Source organism: Apteryx rowi, unplaced genomic scaffold (genome assembly GCF_003343035.1).
Source record: "Apteryx rowi isolate R43461 unplaced genomic scaffold, aptRow1 scaffold_174, whole genome shotgun sequence".
NCBI classification, from domain to species: domain Eukaryota; kingdom Metazoa; phylum Chordata; class Aves; order Apterygiformes; family Apterygidae; genus Apteryx; species Apteryx rowi.
This window is the reverse complement of record NW_020448019.1, coordinates 426,534-447,162: the sequence shown is the minus strand read 5'-3', so window position 1 is coordinate 447,162 and position 20,629 is coordinate 426,534. Positions and strand designations below refer to the sequence as shown.

The window sequence follows — 20,629 nt, the reverse complement described above, 5'->3', positions numbered from 1 at the left end:
GAAAATGCACATACAACCCCACATCAATGGTGCCTTGTGCTGACCAAAAATGGGAAAGGAAAAGTCTTTGTTCCCTAAACCCACATGTTATCTGGGTTCCCCACACAGGCTGCGTGACACCAGCCTGGAGTGTGACAGCTGTCATTGCCATGATGAGATTGAGCAGAATTGATATTGTCATTTGATGATAACTGCAAGTCAATCAAAGTCGACAACATTTAGTCTGGCTTGATAATGAAAAGAGACGATAATGGAATAACCTACTACATATACCTCCTTATTCATAATTAATGATAAAGAGCTATCAGTTCAGTTCCTAGATAACACCTGTGCTATCAGACTTGAGTCAAGAAGCTCAGTAATTTGAAATGTCAATAGTAATGTTATGCAGAAGGTATATATGCCAGGTTATCCCGAGAAATCTGTTCCTGGACTGGGGTTTTCAAAAATATTCTAAAGCTTATTATGGTTAATAGAAATTCATCTCTACAAAAAAGCATAAGTTCATTTATAATGAGATAATTACTTGAATTTCAAAATAATATGATGAATACCGTGGTAACCCCTAGAAACCACACTGTGGCACTTAAGACTGTGCTGTGTGAAGCAATGTATATAACAAAAAGCAGGTCCCAGCTCCCAGGGAATACTGTAAGGTGATATTCTGGTTTAGGACGTGACCCTCATGTCCTGAGGCAGGTATGTGTTTCCAGACACAGCACACTGGATCCTCAGTTTTTGAGTGTGACCTATACGTTCAGGTGCCATCAGCCATCTTCCCATGTAAATCTGCTGCAGAGGCATTCAGAGGGCAGTTGCTTCTCGTTATGTTGAATATTTAGTGAAGATCTTTATCCAGTGGGACAGCATAAGTTGTCCAGAATAGGATAGTAGACAAATAAATATGAGGAAGTCCATGGGGTTCCTTCTTTATAACTTTGACTGAAAAGAGAAATCCCTGTGGCCGTGAGAGACCCTGCCAGTCCCCTGATAGTCTGGGAATTTGGACTTATGGCCAATGAACTGCCGTCACACGAGGCATTAACGCGGCAAGCCCACTGGGTGCTGAGCTCAGCCTGCTTCCGGAAGAGTTCTCTGTGTGGAGGGATTAACGAATCAGCGCCAGTAATTGCATCTATTTAGAGGGAGTTAGCTGCAAGTTAAACATGCTCTTAAAATAATTAGGCATGAATAGATTTCTACATGCACACCCAATAGGTAGTGATAAAACATTTGCTATCAGGATTTGTTTTAACAGTAGTGCGGATTTCACTTCTGGCTAGAATTATACTGTATGAAATACCTGGTTTTAAAGATTTCCACAATTAATGCCATTATTATTGTTCACACAGATCCATTAGGCCTGTTAGAACTGTTTTGACAAGAAGAATAAGGATTTTTTTGAAATAAATGTATGTGTCAAGGCAAGATTGAATGAACAGAATTTAAGAGTAAGAGCAGTTTCATGAAAAATCAACTGGCAGTGGAAAAAAAGTGAATTACATCTAGAAAGTAAAGCCTTAATCCATCTCTACCACCTCTTTGCTGTTACTGGGTTGAAGGAACAGCTGTGAAAGCTGTCAGAATGGCAGGTGAAGGACAGGTAGTTGTTGTCTACCCTACAAAAACTAGAGTTGTTAAGGTGCTGCCACTTAAAATGTCAAGGAATAGAAAAAGAAGCATGATAATGAACAACCTAGTTATTGAAAAAAAAACCTATTTAAGATGTCTAAGGAAAATAGGCTAGTAAAAGGAAACTTCCAGGTTCTCCCATCAGTTAAACATGGTGCAAAAGCAGAAAAGAACAATAAATTGTTTAAATGAGCAACCATCATATACCTTGGCACTTACTGGTTTAGGGAAATTAGCAGACCTTTGATAGGAAAATCTAGATTATCTTCAGAATATGAAGACTGTTTTTTTTATTGGTCTTTTTGTTGCTTAAAATAAAAATTGTTACGATTCTTCTTCCTTCTTTTTGGCTTTCAGTTTTGTAGGTTGAACTAGTCTGTGAAAAAACAGGCAGAATTAAACAGGCATTATCAACATGTATTTCGAAAGTCTGTGTAGTCAATAGAAGAAAATTAATTAGCTAAAATTTGAGAGAGAAAGGCTTATAAATCATTTTTAATATGAAATGTTTTAAGTGGACAAGAAAAGAAACRATTAGGAAGTCAGTGATACAATTCCAATAGACCAGTTCTTCACTGTAAAACTGCACTATGTGCAAGCATTGTTTTTGTGCTAAATCATTAATCTCTAGGGTAGTAAAGATTTCACCCTCCTTATTAAAAACAAGTAGAATATAAAAAATAAAGTATATAAAAGTGGGGATTTTTAATCTCTTTACTCCCATAGTTTTCAAATTAAATACCAAATATAAAAGTGGTAGCATATAGGGTCTTTCAGTGCTGYGCTGAAAGGATGCACATCTGAAATATGTTTGCTTTGTGTATTTTGGACATTTTCTTCCTTCTAAATTAAGATTGAATAGAACTGCATCGTAGTCTTTGCCCAGTGTTCAGGTTTGGTTACTCCAAGCAGGTGGTTGATGCAGTTACATCACACCTTTGAACAGGACTAAAAATTGAGTGCAAATCAGAAAGGGCATAATGGCATTTTCCTGCTCAGGAGCTCTCGAGCCGTGTTAGTCTAATATAGTAACCAAAATAAGTTCTGATTCCTCTTAGCACAGCAGACAGGGATCTGGTTTCTGTTCATTCTCTTGCATCAGTGTTAACTAAAGTTCACGTGCAAGACCCAACTGTGCTTTCCTTACAGCTGTACTTTGGAGTAGGAAAGATAACTGAACACTCAGGGACATGCAAAGGAATTGCACAGTTTCAGTATTCAAAATCTGACCGCRTTGTAACTGACTAAAATTTGGCCTATTAGGCAATTTGGTCCTTGTATTTCAGGGGCAAGGCCAAAAGCTTACCGTCCCATCTTTTTTCTTCCTTATTATTATCATTTAATTTAGAAACTGATGTTGTGGATTTGGAACATTTGTGGATTCTGAGGAAAAAATTAAATTTGTGCCATTCTGATCACTCTTACAGAGTATCTATGCGAATCAGCATGCTTTCTTGTTTGGTTGTTTTTTAAGAGAGGGTTTTGTTCTATTTTGTTTGCTCTATTTCCAACCGTGTTGTTGCAGACAAGAACAGAAAATGGGGCATAGGTATGGGTTGACTTTTTACATGAATCTCTGAAATTGTTGAGCTTGCTGTAGCTGATGAAAGATTGTTGCTTGCAGTGTGAGAGCTTTTCTGTGTTGCCACCTGAGAGAGGGAATAGAGCAGAACTTAAAGGTTCTTTGGCCCATAATCGTGTTGCTTTGTGTGCTCTGGGCAGCAGAATTAACCAGAGCCTGCAGAATTGTCAGCAGGACTCCATGTTTGAGAGAAACCATGATTTTCTCTGCAGACTGAACAGACTTGATGTTGAAGTTATTGAGAGACAATACACATATAATCCTAAAGTACGATATTAAAGAGACAGGTGCAAATGTACACGACGTGAGGGAGGGGAGAGCTTCTTGCACTCAGGGTTCACTGTATCATGCACTTTATGGAAGGGTCAAGCAGCTTCAAAAGCTGTTCCAGTAGGACCATAATTCATGAGGATGATCCTAAATTTGCTAAGTAACAGCTGAGGTCTGCCTGGGGAAGTCAGAGAGAGCTGCAGACCATCAGTACCACGTACGCAGTCAGAGGACCCACATGGGAGTGGGATGCTGCAGAGGGCCCAGTAATGGGAAAAGACTGAATCAGAGCTCACACCTCATCAGGTGCCAGAGAAGCCAATGAGGAAACACAGGACCAGAGGAAACCAGACTTCCTGAATTCTCTTGCTCACAAAACTGCTATTATTATTTCTGTTTTTTTCTGTTGGTAAATGGTTCTAGCCTGAAACTTTGTAAAGTTTGCCTTCAGGCTAATTCTTAACAGACATTTTCTATACTTCCTTCAAATAGAAGGTGTATTTTAATGATCTGTCCTAAAGTAAAATAAACATCTTGGCAGTTGTTCATCATAAAAAAGACAAGATACTTCACCATTGCTTCAGGGCACCGCATATGAAACATGGCCCATGTGATACAGTGGGAGCTCTTTTACCTTAAAAACATTTCTGTTTAATTTTACATGCAATAGCTTCAAATTAATCCCAGTTTTAGATCTCCATGCTGTCTGAAATTATATCTGAAATTGAATTGCAGGATATATTGAAAAATATATTGAGATTGTTGTTTACTTGTGTATAGTGCTGAAAATCTGAACAAACTGCACTGTCTTTTGTTGTACAAGCTGGGTAATTTTGGCATTTGATTTTTTTCTGCAGGAATGTAAGCCAAAAATGTGGAGAAGCATTGTAATTCAGAAGGGAAATACTCTCTTAATACAAGAGGTCCAGGAAGAAGATGGAGGAAATTATACCTGTGAACTGAAGTTTGAAGGCAAGGTTATACGAAGAACAACTGAACTGAAGGTTACTGGTAAGAACCTTTGTTGTATGCAAGTAGAAAAAATTGAGTTTTAAATGAAATAAAAGTGGCTTGCACATATCAACAAACGTTTTTGTTAGATATGAGTCCAAACCAAATCCCAAGAGACAAGCAATCCCAAACTGGGGGAAATGTAGATCAGGTTCCTGTAGAATTCCGCTGCAGACCTCTTCTGCTATTTGCTTTGTAGAAAACATGGAAATGCTAGTTATAAAGCAAAAGGTAGAACAGACCTAAGTCCTCCCTATATGGTAGAAGAATTCAGACCCTGGTTTGGTCCCATCTTCCATGCTAAACTGAGGGAAGGTTGGCTAAACCTTTAAAACAGACTTCTGGTAAGGTTTGTTCCAGAATAAAACACAGCCAGAAGAGTCATCCTGAGTCATTAATTTATTTTTTTGTATGATCGTTCCATATTTTTATCTTTGGTTTAATTTATGATAATCAACTTTTCTAGTCTAGGGGTTGTCCTCAGTGAAGAATGTGGCACAACCTGCTCCTAGAATGAAGCTAGGAACATTTGACTGTTAGGGGGAAAGCAGTCTGCTTCCCAGGAGGTCATACATAGTACATATGTTTCTGAGTTCATGGAGTATCCACTAATCAACAGTATGTTTCCATCTCCTTTTGTTAGGTAACAGAAACGAATGGCTAGAAAAGAACTACCTACCCATATATTTCTGATTCTTTTACATTCCACTGTAGAGTATGACATTTATAATTATTATTTTGCCTTCAGTGTCTGTGGAACTTTCCAAATATCTGAAAATAGTTGGGTTTTTTTCGGTCTTTCACACAAAACCATACAAATAAATGGTTAGGTGTTTTCCCATCTGTGTTTCAGCATATTGATGGAAATGGAGTCCTGCTTGAAGCAGTGATAAGTGGAATTTCTCTTTCTTATATCAAACTGAATTAGTCTATATGATATTTCTAATGTGTTCTTGAAATACAGTTGTTCCCTTTATTGTAAGCGAAATCCATTTGTCTTTTCTTATCCTAATTCCTCATTTTAAATGAGTTCTTTTCCCTGAGTGTCAGACTCATATATCATGTGATTCTTTGTTGTCCATTTTTGACCATGGACAGATCTCTAAAGTATTGATTTGACCTACCTGACCCCAAACCTGTCAAATGAAGATGTAATACCTACCTTGTGAGTAGTTGCTATCCTTGGTAGCATGCTGGTCTTCAACCTGAATATGAAATAAGTTTGACAAAGTGAAAATTAGGTGCATCTAATTCAATTCCACATGATGAATATTCTGTAGATAACAGATACTCTGTTCTTTCTCTCTCATCATGACCTTGCAAGGACTCATACCTTCTCTTCATTATTTGAACACTCGGGTATATTCATACTTCACAATTTAATGTATTTGCCCTAAACTAACTGTTGCAGATGTTGGAGTTATTTGTTCTATTAAAATGTTTATAACCTGAATTATTAAATATGTAAATATGGAATATGATAGTGTTCTTTTTTTGCAAAATGCTTGAGAATGAAGAGACTGTTAGCCTTGTAATTTGGTGTGCTATTCATATTAAATTAAATTTTGTTTAATTTACAAAAGCCATGTATGTTAGTATGTTACATAATCAGTGTTAGACACACAGCAGCAAATAACACAGCAGGAGAAAAGAAATCATCTTCATTTACATAAACAGTAGATGATTTTTAACCAAATACCTTTTCCCAATTTTAAGTGTTTGGGAGACATATTTAATTCTATGTGTTTGCTGTTTGAATCTCTTTAGATATCTGCAACAGGCTAGTAAGTTTCTGTAGATGAAAGCCTGACTATATGGATAAGAGCTATAAATTTAATAGATAAGACCACTTAGGAATATTGTCCTATAGCTTGGTGTTTTACAGAGTTTCTTCTGTTTGTGTTTTGTTTCAGTTTGTGAATTTTATTTGCAAGTAGCTTTCGGTCTTTATGGGTGGGTCAAAGAAAACTCATACACTTCACTCAGTTCTTTACACTCTCTGATCAGATATTTATACACATTAATAAGATCCCCCTGAGCCTTCTCTTCTCCAGGCTTAACAGTCCCAGCTGTCTCAGCCTCTCTTTGTATGACAGACACTCCCGCTCCCTTAGTCTTCTTTGGCCCTTTGCTGGRCTTGCTCCAATGTCCCATGTCTCTGTCATACTGGGGAGCCCACAACTGGACACAGCACTCAGTATGTGGCCTCACCAGTGCTGAATAGAAGTTGTCCTGATGACAAAACTTTTTCTAAAGTAGCCCARGAGACTGTTGGCCTTCTTTGCCTCAAAGGCACACTGCTGACTCATGTTCAACTAGTCCAAGACCCCAGCTCCTTCTCTGCAAAGCTGCTCTCCAGCCAGTCAGCCCCCAACCTGTACTGGTGCATGGGGTTATTTCTCCCCAGGTGCAGGACTTGGCACTTCCCTTTGTTGAACTTTGTGAGGTTCCTCTCTGCCCATTTCTCCAGCTTGTCRAGGTTCCTCTGAATGGCAGCACAACCCTCTGGTGTTATCAACTACTTCTCCCAGTCTTGTATCATCAGCAAACTTGCTGAGGGTGCACTTGTTTCCATCATTCAGGACACTAATGAACTTGCTAAACAATATTGGCCCCAGTATTCACCCCTGGGGTACACCACTAGTGACTGTCCTCCGGCTGAACTAGATTTTGCTGATCACAACCCATTAAGCCTGGCAGTTCAGCCAGTTTTCAGTCCACCTCAATCCACTTATCTAGTCTGTACTTCATTAATTTGTCTATAAGGATGTTGGGGAGACAATGTTGAAAGCCTTACTAAAGTCAAGATAACATCCACAGCTCTTTCTTCGTCCTCTAAGCCAGTCATCTCATCGTAGAGGCTATCAGGTTGGTCAAGCATGATTTCCCCTTCATAAATCCATGCGAACTACTCCCAATCACCTTCTTGTCCTTAGTATATTTAGAAATGACCTCCAGGAGGATTTTCTCCRTCACCTTCCCCGGGATCGAGGTGAGGCTGACCAGCCTGTAGTTTCCCAGATGCTCCTCCTTGCCCTTTTTGGCAATAGGAGTGACATTTGCTTTCTTCCAATCACCAGGAATTCTATCAAACCTCTTGTGCAATATATTTTAGTAGACAGTTATAAAAAGCTAACTGTACAAAAGATTAAGTGATGCAGCCATTTAAGATTGGACTTGTCTGGCTACTAAACATAAAGACCTTGATCTGGAAGGGGCATCAACATCAGGTGGGCCTGCCCTCCTTTTAAGTTTTGTGTTTACTTAGTCCAGTCCTGACATATGTCTGTTTTCATCTTGTCTTGGAAATGCCCAGTGAAAAGGCTTTCACAGTCCCATTGGAAATCTGTTCCAGGGTTTATTAATCTTTAAAAACAAGACTTTTTTTGTAATCCAACCTAGATACTTTCTTCTACCAATTAAGAAGATACCTGTGTCCTTAGCGGATGTTGAGAACAGTTTTACAACTGCCTTTTATATATTGAAGACTATTGTCCCCTCTTTCCTAGACCAAACTCATTTCCTTCAACCTTCCTAGTTAGATCATAAACATCTTATCATCCTTGTTTTTCTCTGGCTTCTTTCTAATTTCGCTCTATCTTCCTTAAAATTTGGAAACCATCTTCTAGCTGAGACCTGACACTTGTGCAGATACATCCCAGAAGAATGTGAGTGGCCTTTTTTTTTTTTTTTTGAAACAAATACCTATTGACTTATATTTGATCTGTGACCTAGTCCCTTGGCCATCTGACTTCTCTGCAGTGTATTGCAGGCTTCTGTACAACAGCAGCAGGTGGTTGTTGTGCTGACCTATAGCAGTGGCCTAATGGCACTCGGTCAGTAGGACTAGCTTGCCCGTAGGCTAATTGTAAGCACTGTTATAGCTGTATGTACACATACAACCTGTATTCATCACAGAGAGATCTTCATCCAAATGTCTGAATATTTTCTCTGTCATCATCTGACTGGAGCTATATGTGTAAGGACCAAGATGATGTTGATGTGCCAATRGATTGCAGATAATCCCCCTCAAAACAGGAAGCTGAAGATCAAATGGAGTAAAAGAGTAAATTGTTAAGACAGATTTTTCCTTAATTCTTGTGGGACATCTGGCTTACCATCTGTTCAGGGAGATGTGTTAATAGTCTAACACTTTTTATCTTACCTATTTTTACTGAATTGCAGTGTCCCTGTGGTACAAGAGTCCATTCTGTAGGGGGCTTGGTGAAGTCCAGCCATCTGACTGAAAACTTCTCTCAGCAAATAGTTGGTACAATTCAGCCAAAGCCAAAAGCACGTTTGCTGCCAAGTGCTGTGGCTTTCTTTTTGTGAAAGAGGAAAGCCTATCACAGAGCCAAGCAATGTTAGCAGCAAAATTAATGCAAAGCTCTTTTGCTGCGAGGAAACAGTCAGTGCCACCTTTTCAGAGGGAGTGTGATCATGTCTACTTCTCTTTGAACTCTCTGTACTTGTGGTCACGACACAACAGATAAAATAGTGAGGAGTAAGTTTAGGTTCCATTAAACCTGGGCATGAGAATGTAAAAAACAGGGCTCCCTCTGACTTGAATGTATCTTAGTATAGTGTTCGAGACCGTGTCTCTGCCACTATCTGTTCTGAAGGCCATCTGCAAGCTGTGATAACTGCAAGGAAATGCAGGAATGAGAGCCTTCAGGGCAGATTGTTGGGGCACTTGGCCACGTTATTCCCTTGTCTGAAAATGAATTCTCATCAAAAGACATTACTACACCAAGAGGAGCCTAGGATTAGACCTGAGCTCAGGTTGTTGAACCTGCTGCWCTGTAGAAATCACTGTCAGTGAGTACTGGTGAAGGCTTAGCAGCAAAGCCGTGACAGCATTATCACTGCTCGCCTGTAATGCAGATGTGGAGAAGATGATCTTGCCTACTGTTTTCGGCGGCTCTTTGCTCTGCAGAGACTTTCTAATGCTGTTTCTATTACTGTTACTTATTAACATGCCTGAACTGGCATTTATGGTACAAGTGCCTGAGTTCCTCTAACAATATAGATTTTGAACAGCAAGACCCTGTTGGTCACTGCTGGCAGCCATGGTAACCTGAAATTGTTATGAGAGTAAAGAGTTATTCTGACAGTGAAACAGGCTACCGCACAGCCCCCTCGAGCAAGGAGAGCTGTACTGCCGTGTCGGGAGAGGAGCCTTGGGTTAGATTTCCTGCGTCCTTTCAGACATTCACTGAAGTATGCAATGCTTGAAATACCAGTGAAGTCAGTGAAGTGATTTACTGCAAGTCCTCTCTGGCTGCAATATGGATGTATGTTGTAAATAGGCAACATGTAGAATGGAGGTCTGCTTTTGTAGCAATTGCACATGGAGAAGTGATAGAAGATGATCTGATATTTATTTTCCTGTTARTTGCCATATTTGCCATGTTTATGCCCTCCAAACAGTATCTTTCAGAATTGGTGAGGAGAAGAGTAGGAAGAAATGACCAGTATTTGTACAGGATATGTATAGATATACAACTGTTTGTACTGAATGAGGATTGTATATCTAAAGAAAATTAGAAGATCCAAAAACTCAGATACAGGCCATGTAAATATTCAAACCTCTTTGTGCAACAGATTGGCCCTGCTAATCTTGTGAAAGCAGCTGTGCTAGGTTTTTGGACAGGCTATGTTTTGCAAGGAAGTGGATGCATCTTCTGTTAGGTCTCCAAATAACATCCAGCAATGGCACCTGAGTGGTGGTTCATTCTGGTACTGAGCTCCAAAGCGAATGCCCAGTGTTGTTTCTGAGACGATTCAAATGGAAAAACTAAAAGCCATTTAAGATTTCAACGATCATTATCCAGTAAAATAATGCAGGCAACTGAACAAACAAATTGTGTGACTATGGCAGATTTGGGGGCATTGGTACACAAATACTTGTCAAAAATACTTGACTAGTTTATCCAGTTTTTGCTAAATCCTGGTTCATATGTTCCTGTTGATTGTAAGACAAGTATCTTACCTTTTGTACAGTCACATCACGTCTAGCACATCATAAATTTTTATTCCTCTTTGGAGATTCTGGTAGTTACGGCAATGGCGATATAAAATAATTGGTATTCCTGTATAAATGGAGTATGAGCACTTAAAGAGTAAAACTTGAAATCAGAATAAATGCTGCACTTGAAGTTTGCATCTTGGAAAACTTCAGGAAAATTTTCAGATACAGGAGCCAGCAGCAGCATTATTACTTGCTGTTGGAACAGGTAGTCAGAAGSGTTAATGATATTCAAGACTAAGGCAGCAGCTTTACTGAAGATGTGATCCCGTAAGGTAGCCTGATCAAAGGTAATTACAAACAAGAGGGCAGTGGCAGACTAAGCGAAGAATGACTGTGTATTTGCTGTTTGTATTAGCATTGCCTAAGCATGTATTTTAAGTAGAGTCTGTTAGGTGAGACTTTTGATTAGGGGCAAAGCCCTGCTTTTATTAGTTAGTTATCCAGTCATTATTCATGCAAACTTCCACCAAAGTCATTAGTGTTATTAGAAGGTGTATCTTCCTGTGCTGGGGTGAGTGCAGGGACTGTTGCAGGATGGCTCTGGGCCAGCGCATGGGAGAGATGCGAGGACAGCATCATCCCAGGCTCTGCCTTTCCTCAGCTCGGGCCCCTGTCTTTCCTTCTTGCTTTTGCAGACTCAAACTGAAGATCTCAATGGCTTATTTAGGTGCAAATGGGGAGTTCCTACTCCCTTTCTTCTTCCTCTGACTAAGCCATGGTATTTATTAGCTGCTACAAGATACTTGTAAGAACAAGCCTCTGGAGTAGTAGATGGAAACTTAAAGCCATCAACATAATGTCTGGCCATGGTTAAGAAAGCAAAAGGGATCTGRGTTGTATTAATGGATAAGCAGAGCACAAATAATTTGTAGAAAGGGCTAGTTAGACATGAAGTACTGTATGTGGCTGGCAAGGTCATCTTATGGCTAAGATGGTTAAGCAGCAAGCAAGGGATGCAAGCAAGCAGGATGATAAAAGGTTTCAGAGGTTATAGCGCTTTGGGGGCAGTAAGGAAACAGCTTGCAATATAAAATATATTCAAAAATATTTTGACACAAAATACTTAAAAGGACAAAATYCTGAATTATGTTCCTTTATGGAAAACACCAGTAAGACATGCTTAAATCTTRGTGTTTGGGTGCATTTAGTAATAATAGATCATTARCAAAACAGTTTTTTCATCACCATTTTTTTGTGTTTTTGTTATATTATGCAGACAGATGTGAAACAAGCTTTGTCAGCCTGTTTCACTGAAGAAACATGACAACAGCATTATCTTTTATCAAGTAGCATGCAACCCTTTGAGTCTATGTAAGAAAATTATGCATTTTCGCTTTGCTTCTTGGCAGCTTTGTTGTGGACAAACAAGTGAGATTAGCACATATGACCTTATTCAATTTCTAATCTCCAGAGCCTCTAAAACCTAAGAATCTAACAAGAGCTCTCACTGTTTAGTTAGAGTATACATTAAAGTATACTCAAATAGATGGTAAGAACATACTAACATAAAATTACAGATATTCAGCAATATCATAATTTTTTCATATTTTTAAATGCCAGTACTATTCAGGTAAAAAAGTACCATAAAGGATTGTATTGTTTTTGAAAGTCAATTTAGGCTACCACCTGCCTTCCCCAACTCTCTACCAGCCAATTCACCCTGTCTGATATATAGCAATGTTTCAATAGCTTTTGGGAGGGAAAGGTGCAATTGAGAAAAATACCTGTTATGTTCGCCTGTTGCTTCAGTATTTTTCCCGTTTACCAGTCTGTAGAGAGACAAGCTTATAACAACGCAGAAAGGGCAAATGTGGCCTTGTCATCTCGCACAGAGATGTCATCCCTTCATAAACCCAGTTCCTGGCATGGGTGTCATTTCAGCGCAGTGCGGGACACGGTGTCTCTCCAGGTGTGATAGGAATTTGGGGAAGGAGCGACCCTCCTCCACAAGCGGCGAGCTCTCCTGTGCCGGGCACGAGCGGCTCCCCGGCAGATGTGCCGTCCTGCGGCGAGGTGCTTTTCCATGGACAGCTCTGTTAGCGGGAGATTTCACCTTGCCCTTTCTGCTCCCTGTGCAAAGAAGTGATTTGTGAACTTGAACCAGGGGATTATTTTCCAGTTTGACAGCAGAAGGTAGCCATCCAGCTGACTTCATAAACTGCTAGTGATGAATTGGAGTGACATACGGGAATTACTGGGCCACTCTATCCGGCAGCCCTGTCCTCTGAGTTGCCTTCAACCGCACTCTGTCTTCATCTCCATCATATTCTTCTTACAGACTGCTAAAAGGCCTGGCTGTTTCTAAAAGTCATTTATACAGCAATATTTGTTTTGACCATCGTAAATGACAAATTATTCCACATGGATACATGAATTGAATGATTCTGCTTGAATTCACTATTTGCTCATAGTTTTTCAATTAAATTCTTTCAAATCTCATTACTTTGCCCACTTTTCAAATTACACCTGCTGTTACTCCTAGGTTTTGTTTGCGTGTTTGGGACCCTTTTATGAGCACAAGCAATTGATGGTGATTTGCTGTTGTTGCACCAAGGGGGTGAATTGGATTTAAAAATGCAAGCAATTAGTCATAGTTTCCAGCAGCTCAAGGTACAGACACAGAGCGAAGCTCTCACAGAGCAAGTGAGGGTATGAACTCACAGTAATTCTACTGCTTTGTGGTAGTTGCTTTTCTGCACATTTTTAACCCGCTGTAAACTGGGTGTGCTATTTCACATTAATAGCATACCCAGGGTCTAATGACACATTGGCAGGTGCCAAGGAGCTGCTGGTCAGTGACAAATTTACGCCTGCAGTTGTCTGTCTGTGCACTCCTAGCCACGTCAGTTTACAATAGGTAGGGTGTTAGCAACAGTCACACAAATGACATGGTGACAGTTTTGGCTTATCAGCCAAAGGCAACAACAGCAAAAGCTGATAAGTAAAATTAAAAGTTTATTTGAACTGAACTGAAACATCTCACTTGGAATTCAGGCTATTATGAGTTTTACTTTCTAAATGTAAAACACAAGAATTGTTATTTGTTTAAAAATCTCAAAACATTTAATTCTGGTTTTACCCCAAGAGTATTATTTTTTGGCACAAGCAGTTTAGTGAATCTGCAATGAATTTATGCAGTGCTTCAGTATTGCTTGTGTAGTTATTTATCCAAAAAAAAAAGTTTAGCTCCAAAAGGTTGCTGAGCTCTGAATATTGCTGTGCAAATGGGATCTGGGTATACATTAAAAAAAAAGGGGGAGGGGACGACATGAGAGACAGGCGTCCTGGACACCGATCACAACAGCACGTAGTGACAACCTTGGTTTCCTTGTTGAAGGATTTGGGATTCTCTTTTTGATAAAGATGATGTATTCAGCGTAGGTTCTTGGAGCACGAGGTACAGTGCTAAGGACCTACCTGTCACGCAGGCTCTGCTCTGTAGGGATTTCGCAGTTAAGGCTGAAGGAGCTTTTCAGCAGAGCTGGTTAACGTGTTTGTACTGCTGTGGTACCCGAGGAAAGGCTGACACCTCTGCCTGGCACGGCGCCGTGCAGGGCGGACGGAGCCTCTGGGGCACGGGAGAAGCCAGGAGCTCTCACGCTCCCCTTGTCGCTCGGCAGTGTAAGCTCCAGAGCCTTTTCTTTGGGAGTGGGATGAAATCTCTGTTGTTGTCATCATTTTATCGTCAATAAGGCAGTAATGTGTTGATTAGAATATTGTGTAGAAATGTCTCAGTTTCAGTTTCATAATTTTAACGTGAAAGATCCTATTGCAACCTTCTGTATTTCCTATTTCATTCTGTTTTGATTGCCACACCACTTCTGATTGGGGACCTGATAGGTTTTTATTTGATTTGTGAATGTATGGTTTTTAATGATGCCTATAGCTAATCAGGTATATTACTAGAGTCTTTCTGCATTCCTAAATTAGATGTTTTGGTAGTTCCTATTCCAAAAATTTTCAGAATTGATATTTCACAGAAAATTTCTCTCAAAATGCCAGAATTTTCACCAAATGCAGACTATAGTCCCTGATCAACACTAACCATCTCACCTAACYCCTAGGATTTGGGAGGTGCTTGGTTTGCAGGGGTATATTCACTGCAATTTTTGACCAGATGAGTGCTGCTAGCTTCCCTCTCTYGTGTTTATATCTATTTTCAAACATGGGTCAATGTGCTTATTGTCTCAAATAAAGCAGAAAATATTTCAAAGAAAGCCTAAAGCAGCCTCTGCATTTTCCTGATGAAACAGGCTGAGAATCACCTCAAGGTAAAAGTTGTCGAAGTGTATATGGTGGGAGTGACCCTGTCCTGCAGGGTTTGCTGACGGGGATGGGAAGAATTTGCTGCATTTAGAGCTGCTTCTCTTTTCCTGGAAACAGCTGCTGAACTCCTCCTTCTAGAGAGCTCCTTTTTTAGCTCCACATCTCCAAATGAAAAGTTTTCCCCACTGAGGGTTCACGAGAAGCGCATCACCTCTTATGTGGTGTTGCAACCGCCTCCAGCTGCTGGGCCCGGGAACCGGCCTTGCCTGCCTGCCTGCCTGCCTGCCTGCCTGCCTGCCTGCCTTCCCTTCTGGCTTGGCAGCCCACCCGTCGCCCCTGCCACGAGAAACGGTCACTTGAATCGCGGGGCTGGCATTGCTCTCTGCTTCTGACGCATGGCCAGAGTGCCTGTCCCTGGTCTTACCCCGTGCRTGCTCGAGCTACAGCCCTTCCTTGGCAGGAAATGTGCTGTTTCCAGCTGGACACCCAACTTCTGTCCTCGGTACCCTCGCTGGAGCTGCTGAGTGCAGTCAGAGCACACTGGCACTTGCTACTGTACAGCCCAATTTTGTACTTAACAAGCTATTTTTATCCTTATGTCGTAACTCCCTGCCTTCTTCAGTAATGCAGATGGCAAATCACCGTGCAAAATGCTTCCTGAGTAAGTGCGTAGTAGATGTTCAACCCTGGCTGCTCGGCCCAAGCTCCGGTCTGAGCCACGGGGACCTGGGGAGCAGGGGCTCGCGGTGCTCCCGCGGTGCCCTGCCTGCGCGCGGCCTTGCGCTTCAGGTTTCGGGAACTGAGATGCGATGATGAACCGATCAGAGCTGCCAAGCTTGAAAGAAAGTAAGCATTTTCAGCTCTTCATCAAACTCCGCTTAGCAGGGCGGGGGGATAATCGGCTAGTGAGGTTTTCACAGGGCCTGACAGTAGCATTGCGATCCCTGGGGCTAGTAGGGGCCATGGGCCAGTGGGCTGCGTTTATAGTGGTGAAGGCTGCAAGGCCTGCTTTCCTTCCGGAGAACAGCTTTTAGCATTTTCTTGTATCACGGACCTTTACCAATATTTCATCCAAAAGAAAGAATAATTGAATTCTAGAGAAACATATGGTTGTGGGAAAAATATTTACAAAAACAGAAGGAGAAGAGAAAAGCAATTTGCTTGCGACTACAGCTATTACAAATGTCAAAAGCAAGCACTTTTTTTATTTAGAAGAGAATTCTTCAAGTGGACAAGTTAAAMTTACAGAAATTCTGTGCTTCTGGAAGGGATGCTACAAATTGCTTTTAGGAACAGAAAATCCTCCCTGTTTCCTTCTAATGTTGCCATGTTAAAATATGTACCATTCACCTCATATCCAGAGTGACATTTTCTTGCTGTTGTAACATAGCAAGGCTTCATCCCTTCTCCCTGTTTGCAATGTCTTGATGCAGTGTCAGGGAATTGCTTTTTCATTAAATGCAAAAGGACAGAAAAGTACCTCCCCAAATAATGTTTTTACTGAGAACTTCTATACTGAGAATTTTTACTGGGAACCTTAGTTCCCGCTAGAACGTTAGTGGGAGATATTGTTCTCAGCATTTCCTCTGCTATGTTTTTATGTAAATGATGCATTATATCTCATAGTATTTTGATTTTTGAAAGGAAGCCTTCCTTTTTGTGACAGAAACCAAGTCAGAAATGGGTCAAGTGCTGACAAATATGGTACTAAAAGACCAGGAAATAAATTTCACAGCTGGGTCCTCAAACCACTGCAGAAATAACAGTCTATTTAAAAGCAACACATAGGAAGTGCCAAAAATTAGAGTTTTCCTGTGATATATTTTATGTGGTTTGTATTAGTATTTATCAAGGTCCTTGTTTTGTAAATATTAGGTTTCTGTTTCTTAGAGTAATTTATCTTAAAGCTCTAGTTCTGATTCTGACGAGTTACACGTTTGGCCAGCAGCATCCCGTTAAGTGCGGCAGCCGGCTGAGCGCGCGTCTGTGAGCAGGACGCGCTGCCTTCTCCGGCAGCCGCTCCTTCCCTCTGCYGCTGTGGGTTTCGTAGCGACCTCGGGCGAACCCGGGGTGATCCAGGAACAGCGATGTGGCYGTTTGCTTTTGGTGGCCACATCTGGAAAACAGGGCGAATTCTCTGCCTCTTTCCCAGTGCCCTTTATGGAACCAGCCCAAACCCAGTGAGACACAGAGATTTCCGCGTCTGCGAAGAGCCAGCAGGAAAACCCGTGCAAGGGCCCGGCAGCGGCACGGCGAGGGCGCCCCTTCCCCGGGCGCCGCRACGCAGGCGGTTGTGCTCTGTCGTTCAGCGTCTCCTTTTCACCCATCGCCCAGCACGGTGCGGTAGATGGGCCGCGCTGTGCGGGCTTCAGGAGCGCCTCGTCGAAGGCAGCGAGCTGCGGATCGACYGCGTCCCAAGGGTGCGCAAGCCCTTTGCAGCTGCTGCGCGAGCCGTGGGARCTGCACAGCTGTGGAGGTGGCAACGCAATGAACCCACCAGGGTAAAAGCGCTTTTGCTTTCAGCCACCCCAATCAATGACTTTCTCATTCAACAGAGTGACCTGTTAATGTCGGGACTGGTGAAAAATGAGTTTGGAAGCTAAGCATTAAGTGTTACCTCTGTATTTCCTGGAGAAATTACAGTAAGATACAAGTTTTAGGGGCGATGAGAAATGTAGCAATATGCTGCAGTCTATGAATTATATATAGTGTCAGTTCTCTTGGCGCTTTGCTTACAGCTTCACAAACTGCCTTCCTGTCKTATGAACATGCAAAGTAATTAGAATGACAACTAACGTTAGTGTTTATTGACCTGTGATGCCCCCTGGTTCTCCGTCATGTTCTTGAGCATCATCTATTTTTTTTTCCTTCAGCCTTAAATCAGCAGTTTGCAGTTTGTAGCATTGATTATTTGGTATTGTCTAATTTATTGATGTGGACAGCCAAGATTTCCACACTTGCTATCGGTTGCTCATTTATCCAATGATCTGTCATTGTGCACAGCAACTATAGCTTGTTGAATCATTTGCTATATACTGTAAATGTCAGCTGTGAGCTCCCCCTGTAAGAGCTGCCTTTTATTCTGGGAGCTGCTGAGCTCCAGGTACGTTCTCGACGTGTATTGTGCTTTCAGTAGCAGAGGTGATTTAGTGTAAATGATAGGATTGTGGCTTTTTTGCCCACAACAGTGAGGTAAAGCACAGCCATTGAAATAAATTTCTACATTTTCATTTCCTATATAAAAGAGGCTTCCTTTATCATGAAAATGTAGGCTGGGTGCTCATTCTTCTTTATTAATAATAGATAGACAGATAGATGCACAGACATGGAGTAACACTGCCCCGAAACCATTTTGCTAATGGTAAAATAGATGCACACGTGTGAACAGATTGCTTCACCCACTAAAATGCAGCCTTCCCACCCTCCCAGAGAAACACTGCAAATCTTGAATAATGTTTTGTCTCATAACAAAGGCATGAGGACAGGAAGCAAAGAGTATCTAGTGCCTTTGAAATGACTGGAGAAATTTTAGTAGGTGAACTGTAGTACCTTTAGCTGGGGATGAGGGTTATGTTTTCTTTGCATGGTGCTGAAGCCTTTCCAAGCTGGTTTATGCTGCAGAGTGCTTGTGGCTGAATATCAGAGATGAAAAGTCGTGCTGTGGAAGGAATAGTGCCCACTGCTGAATTGTCAGCACTGTTTCTTGCTGCACTTAGATCCTCAAAGGTGTCTTATTCAAGTGCCTGTTTGGCCTGACCCTGTTTAGCTTATGAGATCTGACAGTGGTAGTATTGCTGCAGGCTCTGTTGTTACTCATATGATGTTCACCAGAAGACTGAAGTTAATAACTTACCGATGTTTGTTCTGTGCCTTGCAGTTTATAAGTTGAAAGGACACACAAAAACATGTTTGGTGTTTTAAGTAACCTCCTCTCTTTAATACTGTGGAGCAGGATGGAATACATATTCTGAATTTTTCTCAGGACCAACCAAGCTATTTTTTGTCTTTGATTGTATTGATTGACCTCTTGTAAGCAGGAGAAAAATAAGTGTTCAACTACATTTTTGTGTAGGTGTTTATAACTCCAGTTTAATTCAAAAGATAGGTAGCTACTAGGTTACATTAGACTTTCATGGACTGGTTTATTTACTGTATGTGCTGAGTGGTTTTGCAATGCAAGCAAGTTTTCAGTAAGTAAAATCCATTTGTAGCCRATGGGAAGGGAATGGTAAGTGATTTAACTTTTCATCTTTTTCTTTGGCTTAAAATGAAAAGCTCTCAAAGGTATTGTTTATGACAAGCCCTGTGGGCTGAAGTACTCTGAGAGAGTGCAGGAAATATAGGGCATAGATTTGCAAACCAAAAAGATTAAACAGTAAAATTAATAAACAAGATGGTTGTACATTTGTAAGGCAGCTTTGGGTTGTTTTCTTCTCTAGTTCTTTCTGGTAGAGCCAAGCTATGCACCAAAAGTACTATTTCTGCTACTAAAAGGCAGTTTGTCCTGTGGGCGCTCTGATTTTTTCATTTTGGCTGGTGCCAGTTGTGTTGATAATCTGTAGTGTGGATACATGTCTGCCAGGATTTGATCTAAGATAATTTCATAATGGCTTGGGATGATAAAAGGCCTTTGGGTGTATCGAAGAAGACTGGATTCAAACACCAGATGGCTTTTCATGTGAATAGAGTATATATCACATTAGCAGTCCAGTTGTGGATAGTTGAGTTGCCCCATCCTGAGCCATAACTGGCTCTAGCTTTTGGCAGGGAAGGCTCTGATTTGCCCTAAGCTGTATATGCCCTTACGACTTCTCTGGAATACACTAACATGCTTGTTTTTCTTCCTAAGTTGGAAAAGAGGGGCATCTGGAACAAGAAGAGTGTGGCTCTGCCAGGACTCTGACAGCTCTGCGACCTCTAAGTGGCCTCAGCAACCGTATGTAGGCAGATGCTTTTAAGGGAAACATTGTTATCTGCATATGTGCGTGGACATATGACTCTATGCACAGTGAAGTGATCTGATTTAGAGATGTCGTTTCAATCATGTTTCTCTTGGGACACAAGATATTGCAGAAATGCAAGCAGCTCAATTGTAAATAAAATAGGAATGAGAGGTATTCAGTCAATAGGTTTTTCAGTGGGGCATTGGCTGCAGTGCGAGAGGACGGGCCTCGGGGCGCTGTTGGAAGGACCGGCAGGGCAGAGAGGACGACCCTCGGGAATTGGTTGGGTTTGCTGGTGTAGAAGTCTGTGTGAAACCGATGAAAACCCCAACCTAAATATCAGTGAAGAAATGTGAGTTTCCCCCCAAATTCACGAGTTTTGTTGAAGGGGGAATTTTAGCATTTTCCCCCCTTATGAAACACTTCTTTTCCTTTAATAGGAAAAATTCCATTCCAGGATAAACTGCAGCTTTTCTGTGGTGGTCTCCAAAGGGAGGGAAGTCATGGTTTTCCTTACTAAAAAGCTTTTTTCATCAATGCCCAAAGAAGCTAGGGGTGGAGGTCAGTCCCGAAAGGCGGTGTGGCCAGCCTTTGCCACTGCGGTGGTGCCTACACCTCCAGCAGGGACCATGTCTGTTAAGGTCTTGTCTTTAACAGCTTTCATATAGCCGGTAGTTTACTTATATACTGAAGCTAACTCACTTGGGGTTGTTTGGGGCAAACTTATCAAAGTGGATTTTCTCTTGCGTGTTAGAGCCTTCCCATACAGGATAATTCAGGTTGGTACGGAATATGCTAACATGCCTGCAGCAGGACAGTAATGCATGGATGTTTCAGACCGTTCCCTCAAGGAGAGTTATCAGTGCAGCCATTCTGCAAAAGCTGTCACAGGAG

At 41.3% G+C, this 20,629-nt stretch overlaps 1 protein-coding gene across 1 annotated transcript in view; it reads left to right on the top strand.

The window, feature by feature from the left end:
- The window catches only part of IL1RAPL2 (interleukin 1 receptor accessory protein like 2), a 456,662-nt gene that overhangs the window by 275,200 nt on the left and 160,833 nt on the right, over positions 1-20,629 (top strand). The window contains exon 6 of the mRNA XM_026061041.1: positions 4,342-4,495. Coding sequence (XP_025916826.1) covers positions 4,342-4,495 — 154 coding nt within the window. The remainder of the gene's footprint in view (positions 1-4,341; positions 4,496-20,629) is intronic.